General features: G+C 39.4%; 1 protein-coding gene across 1 annotated transcript in view; it reads right to left on the bottom strand.

Moving 5' to 3' along the window:
• Nucleotides 1-2,479: 2,479 nt before the first annotated feature.
• CDS1 (CDP-diacylglycerol synthase 1) overlaps nt 2,480-13,928 on the bottom strand; it is a 72,815-nt gene continuing 61,366 nt past the window's right edge. Inside the window, exons 10-13 of the mRNA XM_039217083.1 lie at nt 13,159-13,311; nt 11,603-11,722; nt 9,331-9,434; nt 2,480-5,249 (exon numbers count right to left, since the gene is read on the bottom strand). Coding sequence (XP_039073014.1) covers nt 5,120-5,249; nt 9,331-9,434; nt 11,603-11,722; nt 13,159-13,311 — 507 coding nt within the window. The 3' untranslated portion in view covers nt 2,480-5,119. The remainder of the gene's footprint in view (nt 5,250-9,330; nt 9,435-11,602; nt 11,723-13,158; nt 13,312-13,928) is intronic.

Raw genomic sequence — 13,928 nt, 5'->3', positions numbered from 1 at the left:
TCATGGGTTCAAGCCCCTCGTCGCTCAGAGCCTGGAGCCTGTTCAGTCTCTGACTGCCTCTCTCTCTGACCCTCCCCTGCTCACGCTGTCTCTCTCTCTCCTAGAAATAAATAAAACATTAAAAAAAAATAAAAAATAAAAAGTTAAACATGGGGCAGCTGAGTGGCTCAGTTGGTTAAGTGTCTGACTTTGGCCCAGGTCATGATCCCAAAGTTCGTGAGTTCAAGCCCCACATCGGGCTCTGTGCTAACAACTTGGAGCCTGGAGCCTGTTTTGGATTCTGTGTCTCCTTCGCTCTCTGCCCCTCCGCCACTCATACTCTGTCTCTCTAAAATAAACATTAAAAAATATTTTTTAAAAAAAGTTAAATATCATATGACCCTGAAATTCCACCTTTAGAAATCTGACATGAGGACATAACCACAGAGACATGGCCACAAATATTCATAGTAACGTCTTTCATAACCAAAAACTGGAAAAGACCCAAATGCTACTGGTAAGTAGGTCCACCAGTATGGTATTCATAAAAAGGAACAAAGTACTGCCAGATGCAAAACGCTACCTACTGTATGACTCCACTAGATGACATGTACAGAAAAAGCAAGTTTATATACAGAGACAGAGAGCAGAGTAGTAGTTGCCTAAGACTGAGGGTTGGAGTGGGGGTGTTAGTTGCAAATGGGCACCAGGGAACTTGGTAGAGTGACAGAAATAGTCTCAAACTGGATGTGGCGATGGCTGTACAATGCTATGGTACATAAACTGTATCTTGATAAAGCTGTTGAAAAAAAATAGAATTGCAAACAGTTCAAATGTGTGTCTTACCTATACTAGCTAAAGCCTTTGGGTTCCTTTTCACAAGTTTTTGAGATTAAAACTGATCAAAAATATACGTAATATATTACTCAAAAACCTTCTCCCAACTTATCACTCTTTTAGGTCCTGTCTGAAGTTTGACATTGCACATTTTTGAACAGAAAGCTGTCTGGACCCATCAAACTCAAGCAGGATGCACAATGGAAAGAAGGGGGAGAGCTTATGCCTCAAACCATACTGTTGTGCTGTAGGTTTGACAGCAGTTTGAGATTTCATCCTCTAAGAGGCTACCGTTGGGTGGACTGTCCCTCAGTCATTTTTTTCTATGTGAGCAACAAGGCTTTTTCTTTACAGCCACATATCCTTTGTATACAATTAGAGAACCAAGCTGTATTTTCTCAGCTCCTTGTAGTAACTCACTCTGCCATTATCAAACAGCGTTCCATTCATCAGCACTTACTAAATGACTCTCGATGTTACCTAATGATTCACGAATGTTCTCCTCCTTTGCACAGGAAAAGGAAAACAATGGGATTAAGGTAGGTCAGGTATCTGATTTTGGTTCAGTTTTCTAGACCTGACTTTTTATTTGCAGACACAACATACAACATCCGCAGTGGAGCCCCTCGTTAAGGCCTGCCTTTTAAACTTTGTAAAGTTTCTGGAGCAGATGGCAAGAGCTGGCTGTGGACGGTCTATAGGACAGATAGATCCTCTGTGGAGATCAGAATGGTCGTCTCCCATTCCCCCCTCTGGTTTATACATTTGTCATTGCCCCAATCAACACCCACTTCATATAGCATTTACCTCTGTCTGTGACTAGGCAGAGAACTATAGTTCTTGTTCTTGGGGCCAGACGAAGCACAGTGCTGGATGTCTGGGAAACATTCTAGGTTTGCTGAATTGAACAGATGGGTTGTCTACCATTCAAGGAACTCTTAATGTTAACACCACCTAAATCATAAGTGGCCAAATGTGGTTACCTTTTTGGTCAGCTCTACCGAACTGTCACCTTGCACTGGATACGGGCAACAGATGAGTAGACAGGAAGAAGAAAGGAAACTGAGGATTACTAACCAGCTCCTCTATGCTGGACAAAATCATGCTACATTCATAGGAGTTTTTACTTAATCCATAACTCTAGGAACTAGGAATAATGACATCCATTTTAGAGTCATGCAAAATGAAAACTGGGGCAGGCAAGGAGGGGCTATCCAAGAAAGGCCAGTAGGAATGAACACAGTTGGGTCTTAAGACTCCACACTCCTTCATTGTTCAGAAGCTTGAGGGCCTCAAGAGTGCAGGGCACAGGAGCCAGACACAGGAAACACAATGGTCGATCAAAACTGACGCTATTCAGCGTCCATATAGCTTAAAGCTCTGGTGGGGACTAGATCAGAGATTCCCAAAACTAAATATGTAATTATAAACAGTGGAAAATATCACAGAACTTCAGTCCTCTATAAAGAGGACATCATCTCCTCTCAACAAACACACATGTTCCATCATCACAGAACCACACATCCCAGGTCTGAAGGTGTCACTGTCGAGGCTGGTGATGGAATATACACAGTAGGCGATGCTTACACATCAGCTGTCACTCTGTAACCACCAGTTGAATGAACGAATGATTCTTCTCCAATGAGAAAATGGCACAACAAAGTTAAAATGTGATTGTTTCAATTTTATTTTCCTATCTCAATTTCAGTAAAAGATTCAGAGAACTCATTGACACAAATCATAAGCTATCTCCCACCCATATACAGTATGTGTCCACGGTTTCTACTTTTGTCATTTTCACTGAACAAGGTGATACTGTCTTTGTTCAAACCAAAGTACCAAGGAAGGGGGTGGGTATGGGTGTGGTCTTTTTATTCACCGACAGTAAATGTATATGCACCAAGACAATGGGAAAAGCACTGACAAAACATTTGTATCCCACAGGTTAAAAAGTCAAACAGTTAATACAATGAGAGTACCTCCAAAGACAGCAAATTTGGAGCAATTAGCCATTACTGTGAAGGAAGTCCCTAGTCATCTTTTTCTGCCACCACATTCCTACACTGGAATTTAAGCCCTCTTCATGGTGCAAGTATAAAAATGATCAAAGTCTGGGTTTTATGGCAATCTTTTGCTAAAATATATTCTATTTTAATATACATGCTATAAAAGTACACTAAAAAGGTCAATCTTTAGAGCTCTGTTAAAGAATTTACTTTTTTACATATAGAATAATGTACACCCACCTCTAAAACCATATTTGAGAAAAGCTATTACTGTAACCCCAAATACTTCTAGCTTCATATTTTGTTTATAATATTATTGATTTTATAATACATGTATTCAGTAATGCTCTCTTATAATTCTGTATCGCAGCGCCTCACCCATCGCTTTAAAGAGAAATGCGGAAGGAACTGTGTGTCTCCAAGCAGTTCTTAACTGTGCAAATCACCAGGTTTTCAACGTAAGTTCCTGCTACAAATTTTTCATTTTATTTTTTAAACTTTGCTAATCTAAATTCTTTTAGGATCAACATTTGGAGCTTTTAATGAGGCAAATACAAATGAGAGATGCTGAACAAGAACTTGTAGGTAGCCTGACTTTGAAAGGAATCATTCCCTCCTGTAATAACATTCCCAGTGCCAGTTGCTAGGTTCTCATGGGCTAGTATGAAATGACGCTGACTGAGCACCTCCGGGGCAGATAAACCAGCCACACGTGCCAAACCAAAAAATTAGACTCTTGGTATGAGTTTAACTCCACTATAATCGTGTGGTGCACGTGATGAAACTGGCAGTGATAGATTTACATCCAGGGATCCCAAGCAGATATGTTATCTCAGGTAGAGTAGTAGAACGGAAATACAAAATAATTGAAATTTATTTCTGATTTAAACAAAAATATTTACTCTTTTCATTAGCAAAACATTCTTTAAAATATATCTATTTCTCCTCTCTGAACAGTTAGCCAAGGAGCACTAGGCAACTTCTGAAGGTTTAATGCCAACTGTTCAATACAATAAATAGGAGCATAGAGAGCACACAGCAACAGTAGCTTATTTACATTCACTGATGGCCATACATTTCTTATCTGGTTACAGTGTCCAGTCCAACAGAGGAAAGGTTTGGCATTCATGTGCTTTTTGTTCCGAAGAGGAGAATCACTTCTGCTTGATTTTCATTCTTTGAAGAAAAAAATAATCAGCTGTTGTCCTCAGATTTTATGACATGATGTGAAAGAGGAATGGAACAAAGATTAGCTTTTCCCACAGAGTTTGTCTGGGATTGGGTCTCCAGGCAGATCTTCCTTCTTCCCAGGTGAGTGTCTGGGGGCTTCACAGGTACCAGCAGGGAGGCGCCCAGGACGTGGGCGGGCAGACCCGCACCTGGCAAAAGGCTACTCTGTGCCGAGCACCCACTGTCTGCTTCAGCCTCCACCCCTACTTGCCACCCTCTATATTGATCGTATGTGCTTGAGGCTGCAGAACTGACGGAAACCAGTTCACAGGAAAATGAAGAAAAGCAGAGAATTAGACCAAGAGGTGGCCCACATCACGCACCACTGTCTTACGCTGCCTCCTGAGCTACTGTCAGCTGTGGAGGATGCGTACGTGATGTTCTTTGTTCTTCATAGCAGAATTCTCCTTTGTTTTTCTTGAAAACTTTTTGCAAGATCATGTTTTTCCAAACAATTTTACCAGGAGTAGAGTTTGAGGTCTGCTCTTTTTGAACTACCTAAAAGTGGAATGTTTTTCACTGGCAAATGATTAATTCTTTGAAAAGCGGACAAGGTTTTTTTTTTGGATCCAATTTAGCCCTTCAGAAGCAACTTCAGACCAAGAGGAGGAAGTGCAGGGAGGACTAACTTCCTATTGTGCCTTACATAAAACATTTTGTTAAAATTAAGAGCCGCTCCAACTACAAAAGTAAATATTTGTGCAAAGAGCACAGTGCCAAATGCAATCTTAAGACATCTTTGATTTACTCTTTTTCTGTCTGACTCCATAAAACACAAAGTCTTTTACATTACGAAACCTAGACAAGTCAGGGGAAGGAAGTTAACATCAGAAAATTACACTTTGGAAAAAAGTACAGGATCTTTTGATGATAATTTGCTACTCATTTCATAACTTAGCTCAAGTGTTTGTTAAATATTCACAGTAATTTCAGAGACGAAACATTCATGTCTGTAAAACCTCCATCTATTGCATTTTCGACCAGTTTTCTGTACGATTACAAAATTTCATCTCTCAGTGCTTTTCTGTAGAATTCCTTATTGTCAGTCCTTCCCGTTCTGGACCCAGCTATACCTTCAAGGTGGGCTGCAGAATTCCTTTCTCAATGAGATGAGTCTTGAGGGTCTTGTAAATATTTAACTGCTGTTCCGGCTGAAGCACCAACAGCTGCTGTAACACTTTGCTGGGATTTGGACCCCTGAGGACAAAGTGGAGAAGACCAAGTTCAGGCTATTTTAAGAGAGCCCAAGGAAGCATATACCCCCAACTGAAAATAAATCATGCACTTAAGTGCAGAGTGACAATCTTTACTTGACCAAGCTCACTGTTGTGCCCAAAGTTAGTGTCACAGGGAGGGAAAAAAACAAACCCAGAAACATTCTGCACTGAGAGGCATACAGTCTAGATTTGGGAAGAATGCAACGACACTAGGCAGTTTAGTGGATGCAAATCGAAATTCTACAACACTTCTCAAAAGAGCAACCTGATTGAAAGGCGAGGACAGCTAACAAGTTGTGAGACTGGGCAAGACACAAAAACTATCAAAATTCCTGGTGGATGAAGATAAGCCAAAAGAGGATGTGAAAACATACTTTACATTTTTAGCTTCAGGGGCACCTGGGTGCCTCAACTGGCTAAGGGTTGGACTTCAGCTCAGGTCATGATCTCATGGTTCATGAGTTCGAGCCCCACATGGGGCTCTGTGCTGACAGCTAGGAGCCTAGAGCCTGCTTCAGATTCTGTGTCTCCCTCTCTGCCCCTCCCCCAGTCACATAGTCTTTCTCTCAAATAAACAAACATTAATAAATTTTAAAAAATTTTCAGCTTTAAAGAAACTTCAAGAAACACCCCTGCAGAATTGTGAATGTTCAAGAGACAGAGCACAAAGGTGCTGACCCAGGATCTGCAGTAGATGCCACAGGCTTTGTCCAAAGAAAGTCTTAGGTGAACCCCAACACAGGAAACAAAAGTAGGTCTTCTCTAGTTGAAAGGAGGAGGCAGACAGTCTTCCCCCCACACCCCCAGTAATCCCAGTGGTGAGGAAATGAGCCTGGCTGGAACTGGAGCAACACCAAGGCAGCCCACGATGCCTTCACCCTTTTCTCCTGGGGTCATCTCAGGGCAGCACAGGCCCTCTTCTCAAGCAGCAACGTCAGCAACCTTTGGATAGGTTCCCCAGCACCCCCACTCCAGCCCGTCTCTTCCCACCCTTCAGTGTTGCACTCTCAGTTGGAAAAGGTCCTAAACAGGACTCCTACCCTTTCCCTGATGTGACACTTTTGCAGCCAGGGGATTGTAACTTCTCACCCCCTGGACACTAGAAGTCAACCTGTTTACACCTGTAGGATCTTCTCAAATGCCATTCTGTCCAATTTGGGATGAACCTAATTCAGATTTAATATATATGTATTGTTCTTTGCAATTTCTACAGTCCATTTGAATCAGAAAAGCAGAGTATGGTTTCCTTTTTGTAAAGAGAGATTAGTAAAATCCAATGGGAAAAAGCAAGACATAAATGATATATGGGGAATGGCAATGAATACTTAGAAATACATTTACACAGGTAACTAAATTTATGATTTACAGTGAGGACTGTCAGTTCAAATGGAATTATAGGAAACAGAAAAACCAGCAACAAAGAAATGTCTGCTATGCAGGGAGAACACAACAAAAATCCTTGATTAAAAAAAACTGCATGATGGCTCAGATCAGCCATCCCATGGGTCACCTTCATGCACGTGGCTCTACTTGTTTGCCAAAAGTGTGGCCATATGTCTCTCACAGCCACTGTCCGCTCAAGTCAGGGCACAGCTTGTCTTACATCTCTTCAAAAGATTCAGCAACTTCATAACAAACCCAGAGTAGGGACCCACAGAGAAAAGGAAGGGTATATTCTAGCAAGTTCAGCTAAATGCAAAATTATGTCAGCAGGTGCTCCCAGCTAGATGCATCCTGGCACTCACCCTGTATTTCTAATAGTCTAAATATTTGCTTTCAAATAGTAGAAGCATGGCTCAGCATGACTCTTCTCTACTGAGAGAATAGCAGGTTAAAAAAGAAAGTCAGCGTTAATGCCCTAAAAGCTGCTACCATCTGAAAATACAGTTCTAAGGATTTGAGCATTAATTACTAATACTCAAAGACATTAGTAAATAAATCCTATCAATGGATTAAATCTTCCAATTAAAAACACAAAGGTTGTCATCTTGGTTATAAAAAAACAAATCAAGCTATATGCTTGTTAGAAGAGAAGCACACTTTAAATACAAGGATAAAGGAATGCAAAAAATGAAAGGCTAGACAAAGAAACCCTATATAAACACTAACCAAATGAAGGCTGACACAGCTCTTCTCGGATCCAACAAAATAGGCTTCAAGCAAGTAGTATATCTAGAGGGATGTTATATAATGACCTTAGGAGCAATTCAATGGGGACATAGGACAGCCCTAAGTGCGTATATACTCAAGACAACCTCAAAATACATAAAGCAAAAACTGGCAGGACAGGAATAGGTAAATTTACAACCACGGCAGGAGAGTCTGACAAAGTTCTCTTCCTCATAGAATGAAGAAATGGAAAAAACAAACCCAAAAAATCAGTACAGAAGATGTAGCTAAACTTCACCTAACCGGTAAGTACAACGCTTGTCCCCACACTGCAGAAAGCACACCTGTTCCAGGTGCACATGAGCACACCCCCAGACAGGCGGTATGCTGCGGCCTAAAACAGGCCCCTACAAATATTACGAGCTGAAATAATAGAGTATGTTTCCTGACCATAGTGGGATTAAGGCAAAAGTCAATAAAGGAAGGAGAATGAGGAACTCTCCATTTGTATGGAAAGTAATCAATACCTTTCTAAATAATCCACATGTCAAAGGAGATTATCATACTGGAAATTAGGAACTATTTGTAACTGATGATGAAAATACAAATCTAGCATGTAATATGAGAATAAGGCAGTACTTAAGAGGGAATTTACAGGGGTGCCTGGGTGGTTCAGTCAGTTAAGCATTCGACTTCAGCTCAGGTCATGATCTCACGGTTTGTGGGTTCAAGTCCCATGTCGGGCCCTGTGCTGCCAGCTCAGAGCCTGGAGCCTGTTTTGGATTCTGTGTCTCCCTCTCTCTCTGACCCTCCCCTGTTCACTGTCTCTCTCTCTCAGAAATAAATAAAAACATTAAAAAAAAAAAAGGGAATTTACAGTCTTAGATGAATATGTTAGGCAAGAAGACTGAATATCAATAAGTTTTTTTATCTCCTGAAGTTCAAAAAGCAACAGCAAATTGCATCTAAAGAAAGATGGAGAAATAAAGATGTGACTGGACATCAATGAAATAGGAAGTTAACAAAGCCAGAATTTGATTCTTTGAAATCAATGTAATAAACTCCTAACAAGACTGCTAAAGAAAAATAAAAATTAACACAAAAACTCCTACACTGCTCTGGGTATATATTTAAAATATTTATCTATGGATCTACAAACAGGAGTTTCACTCCACATACTCTGTGAAGGAAATACATGTGTTCTGTGGTCAGGTACTTAGTAGAGACCATGGAAAATAAAGTCAATCTGTGGTTTGCTGTCATTTTAGGGCAGATCCAAAACCTTAAGGTTTAACAACAAGAATAAGCCACCCTTCATAAAATGGCAATGCCCTCCCACTCACCCACCTCTCCACCCCCCATACAACCATAATTCCTGTCCTGCTCGGTTTTACTCCATCACACTTACAACCACCTAAAAAAGCTATGCTTATTTGTTTATTTTTCACTTCTGCACCTTCTCCCTCCAACTCTCCAGTAAGAGTATAAGCTCTGAGGGCAGCAGCTTCATTTCGTTCTCTTTGTGATACATCCTAGAACACTCCCGAACACATCAGAGACACGCAAACAATAAATGGGGGACTGGGTGAATTATTATATCCTCCTCTTTTTTAATTAGTATTCACTATCATTGTACCACAGAGAATGAGAAATTAAATTTTCTAATAATTCAACCCCGTATTAACCACATTAACTAGATCTTACCTTGGTCCTATTAAAGACCATGACTTCCACTATTGTTTAAGTTGTTCAAATATATAAAATAATTATAATTTAACCATACTTCTCCAGGCTATAGGACATGACGGCTCAATGAGTCATCATTCCCTTTCAATAAGTACATATTACCACTGACAGAAACAAAAAAACAGAAAATACACCTCATTCAAACTAATGTCTATGGAAATGAGAACTCAAATCATCTAATAAAATAGTTTAAAATCAAAAAGTACCTTATAAAACTTGTGATGTACACATGCACAAAAGTTGCCATCAAATACTGACAATCAAATCTGTCCATTATTCCGCCATGTCCAGGAATGGTGTTTGCAAAATCCTTCAGAAACAAACATATGAGTAAATTTCCAGAAGATCACCTGCTATAGAACTCCTACTTGGAAATGTCTCTTTGGAACCAGGGGCTCTCAGAAAAATACTTTACTACAGGATTTTTTCACTAAATACAAACTTACTACAACATGTCTAACAAATTAAAATCACATCTTTCAAATATGTACCCATGTTAGAATGATTACTGAATTGACCAGCAACATACAAGTAACATTAATTATTAATTAAATCTAGCACTAGCTTTTTTTAGTTAATAAGGCTTTTTCTAAATCAAAAGTGCTATCACCTAGTGTTAATCTAATATTGTTCTAGTCTTGTTTTCTGTTTAATCAGAAGTTATTTGAGGAGCTATTTTAGTGTTGACAGATTTACACCTGGTTCTAACTCAGGTTTAGTCTAATAGTTTTTACTCTGAAATAAATATTTTGCTATTGTGATATGTATTCTTTTCTTTTTAAGTTTTAGGGTAAAAATAAAATCAAAATAGATCATGTGGGACACATTAGTCCATTAAATGGCCAGACTGAGGGGATAGTGAGTACATCTCGCCAATGGACTCTGTACAGACATGTCTGAGTGCTGAGGATATGGAAATGATGGACTGCCCTTCTAGTTTACCTAGGCAACCTAAAAACATCTAAACACAGCAGTTATTACACCTTCATTTCAGACATGCAAAATAATACCATCGGTCAACAAGAAACCCTGAATTAGAGACTGCTAAAGAAAATATCATTCTAAATGTAATTTTTCTCTATTTAAAACAACTATTGAAAAATTCTTAGGGTACTTTTTGCCAACACATCTCCCTTCTTCTCTTCCCTACTAACCAACGCACATGAGGGCCATATTAACTCAACTCCACTCTGCTGTTTGCAGCCTTTACAGGACACCCTTCATGCACGGCTGTTGCTGCGGTTCACTGTGGACCTGTGTTATCTCCCCCAGCAGGCGGTGAGCATCTTGAGTACAGAGACAACATCTTATACTACTTTCCACCTAACATAGTATCTTCCCCACTGCAAGTGCTGAGTTAGTTTTTTTTTTTTATTTCCCTGGCTTTTGGGGCCCTGTGGGATCTTGGCCTCATCAACTTCTGCAGTCTGTTTGCCTACTTTCTACCACAGCCACACTGTTCTTGCTCCCTTTCAGTCTAAGCTCCTCTCCTTTGCACTTGCTGGAACGGTCTTCCTTCGATTTCTCTACAGGATTCATCCTCCTCCTTTTGTCAGATCCCTGCTCACATGCTGCCTCCTCCAGAGAGGCCTGTCTTGTTCACCGCACCTTCAGTAGCCACTGTCTGTGTCCTAATGGCATAAAGTCCAATCTTAGTGAAGGCATGTGAGGACAGCTGAGATAACTGGGCAAATATATGTCACTTTATGAGAACCTAAATTATACAAAATATAGGGATAACTCTACATATCTGGAACAGGGATCAGTAAACTATGTCCGATAGGTCAAGTCTAGCCTACTGCCTGTTTTTATAAATAAAATCTTATTAAAACCCAGTCATGCCCATTTATTGACATATTTCCCATAGGGCTTTTGCACTACAGTGGCTGAGTTCAGAGTGGAATAGCTGCAATATGATTAATAAATGTATGATTTCTCCCTTTATAGAAAGAGTTTACTGAGCCCACAGCTAGTAGAATGAATGGTTATATGCAAATGCTCTCCCACTTGTGTCTTTAAGGGAGACTATAGCAAAACACTAAGCCTCAAATAATTCATAGCTGGATTCTTGGATGAGCACTTGAAGTCCCAATATTAAGTGACACATGCCATTTTATAAATGAGGTGGACATGACACTTTAAAATGTATTAACATGAGGCACCTGGGTGGTTCAGTAGGGTAAGCATCCAACTCTTGGTTTTGGCTCAGGTCATGATCTCGCAGTTTGTAATTTTAAACCCCACGTGAGGCTCCATGCTGACAGTGCAGGGCCTGCTCTGGATTCTCTTTCTCTTCTCCTCTCTCTCTCTGCCCTTTCCCTGTTTGTGCTTGCTCTCCTCTCAAAATAAATAAATAAACTAAAAAAATGTTTTTAAATACAATGTATTAACATGGCCTGACCAAAATTTAATGAGATAGAATACACACACCGAAATCAGCCAGGAAGCATTAATGTAACAAAGATTCTAAACACACACCTTGATTTTGAAAGCTCTTTTGAATCCACTGGCAAAGAAGCCTCCAAAAGGGCCAATCAATGATGCAAACGTTGAAAGAGCAATGCTGTGTATCTGGAAAGGATACAAGCTCACTGTTTCCTAAAGAGAAAAAAAGGAGGAAAGGATTTAACTGCATTAAAATTGTATTTGAGCATGCCACCTAAACTAAGAACCATGCTATAAATATTAAGTCAAACCATTTGCCACATTTTTGTTAACTTTACAAACTTTCAGGATCATGGAAGAAAAATACATTGTAAGCTCTCATTATCATCCTCTACTTAGCCAGCACTCTCCATTCCGTCTAGAAGCATATTGGCGGCACATGGCACACTAAAATCTTGCAGTTGATAGCGTACTCTAGTTCATCTAGAAACTTCTACAACACGTGAGCTGTAGGCTTAATAAGAATCAGTTGAGTTGATTTCTGAATTTGTTTCCTACCAGTAGAACTTTTTAATTATATATTTTAATTTGAAATTTGGTCTTTGTCATAAAGTTGCTTTCAAAAAGACCACCAAACTGAGAATCAGCAAGACAGTTATAAAAGATTCAGGGAGGAGATAGCAAAAATTGAGAAAAATTCTGCAGTCTAATTATTTTGTAAATGCTTGGTTCTTGCTCCACTTTAAATAAACTGATACTACAAGTTGTAGACAGTGCATAAATATGTGTGGTTTAAGAAAGATCCTTCAGAACACCAATCTCTGGACCTGTTCTCAAAGGAAAGGCCTCGTCCCTAAGCAAAGACAGGCAGTGTCTAAAAGTTTTACAGCAGATAACAGATGGCTTGGACATTGAAAACCATTCTTGGGATCCATGCATTGTGCAGTCAAGGAGAGAAATAATTTGTCGGTTAACCTGCTCCTCACAAATTATGGATTTTAGTTAAAAATATTTCAGATACACACACACATACAGTATACACCCAACTGTTTGATTCCCACTTCAACCAATCAACCACCAGTCCTGATGGCACAGATCATCAGGGTTCTACCAGACAGCATGTCAACATCTTTCAGTGAGAGACATCAGCATTGCCTTCAGATGGCTACAGTGTGCTTTTTGAAGGGAAATTGATTTCTTGGGAAGCAGCAGCTTTCTGTACTAGTACAGGTCCCCTAAAAGTCAAAGGATCTTTAAGCTGTTGAATTTTAATTATGCTTTAAATTGAGTCAATTCATACCAGTTAAAAGTGAAGCTCACAGTAATCCATTTGATTTGTAGAAATCTAAGAAATACTGAAAAATGTTTTCAAAACAAATACAAGATAAATTACCATCAGTAATCATTCAAACTATCAAGTAAATTCCTAACAGACAACTGGTTTGTGACAGTAATATTCATTTTATGTTTGAGAAAGGGAACTCACAGGGGGATAGAAAATATTATTGATGCTAAGTAGACAGTGATACCACTTCTGTATCATAGAATTAAAAATTATGTAAAAATTGATTTCTTATAAAAAGTTTAGTCCTATTTTTAAATGAACCTTAAACTTTGGGATGCAGGATCCTTAACTATGTTTATCTTACCCGTCTCAACACTGCCTTTAGAAAGGGAGGAAGTGAATAACTCTGAAGCTGGAAAAGTTCTGAGGGCTCACATTCTGTAACGAAGGAGTTTACATCACTTCGGTATTCCACTGGGCAGACAAAGTATTGGTATTTGGATAACATGTAGGCGGCCTGAATAACAAAGCAAGAGTCCATGAAACATTGAATAAAAAAAAAAATCTATCTATAATATTTCTTATCTATCATAATATGTCAGAAAGACCAGAGATATAATGCCAACAGTTCTTTGCATTCACATTTTGCTATGTATTTTCAAAGTTGGATGGTCATAAATGAACAAATACTCTGAAAAGCCATTAGAAAACAAAAAGCTTTTGTGAGTGCCTGAGGAGCTCAGTCAATTGAGCGTCTGACTCAGGTCATGCATGGTCCAGAGCCCCACATTGGTCTCCGTGCAGAGTATGGAGCCTTGCTGAAGATTCTCTCTCTTTCCCTCTGCCGCTCTCCCCAGCTCTCGTGCACTCTCTAGAAAAAAAAAATTTTTTTTTATAAATAAGAAAGAGAGAAAGAGAGAGGAAGGAAGGGAAGAAGGAAACAGGTTTTGGAAATCAGTGAGATTATAATCTTTGTATGACCACAACAAAAAGAAGGAAGGGGAAAGAGAGAAAAAGAAAACTGATATGAATGTGTAGACAAGCATTTACATCAAGGCTTTACTTTTTTAAAGTACACATAATGAATGTTAGCAGAAGCTAACAATTATAAAGGCATGAGAGAGTACAGGACTA

This window comes from Hyaena hyaena, unplaced genomic scaffold, assembly GCF_003009895.1.
Source record: "Hyaena hyaena isolate Hyena2069 unplaced genomic scaffold, ASM300989v1 scaffold_664, whole genome shotgun sequence".
Lineage (NCBI taxonomy): Eukaryota > Metazoa > Chordata > Mammalia > Carnivora > Hyaenidae > Hyaena > Hyaena hyaena.
The sequence above is the reverse complement of the archived record's forward strand: the minus strand, read 5'-3'. Positions and strand labels throughout refer to the sequence as shown.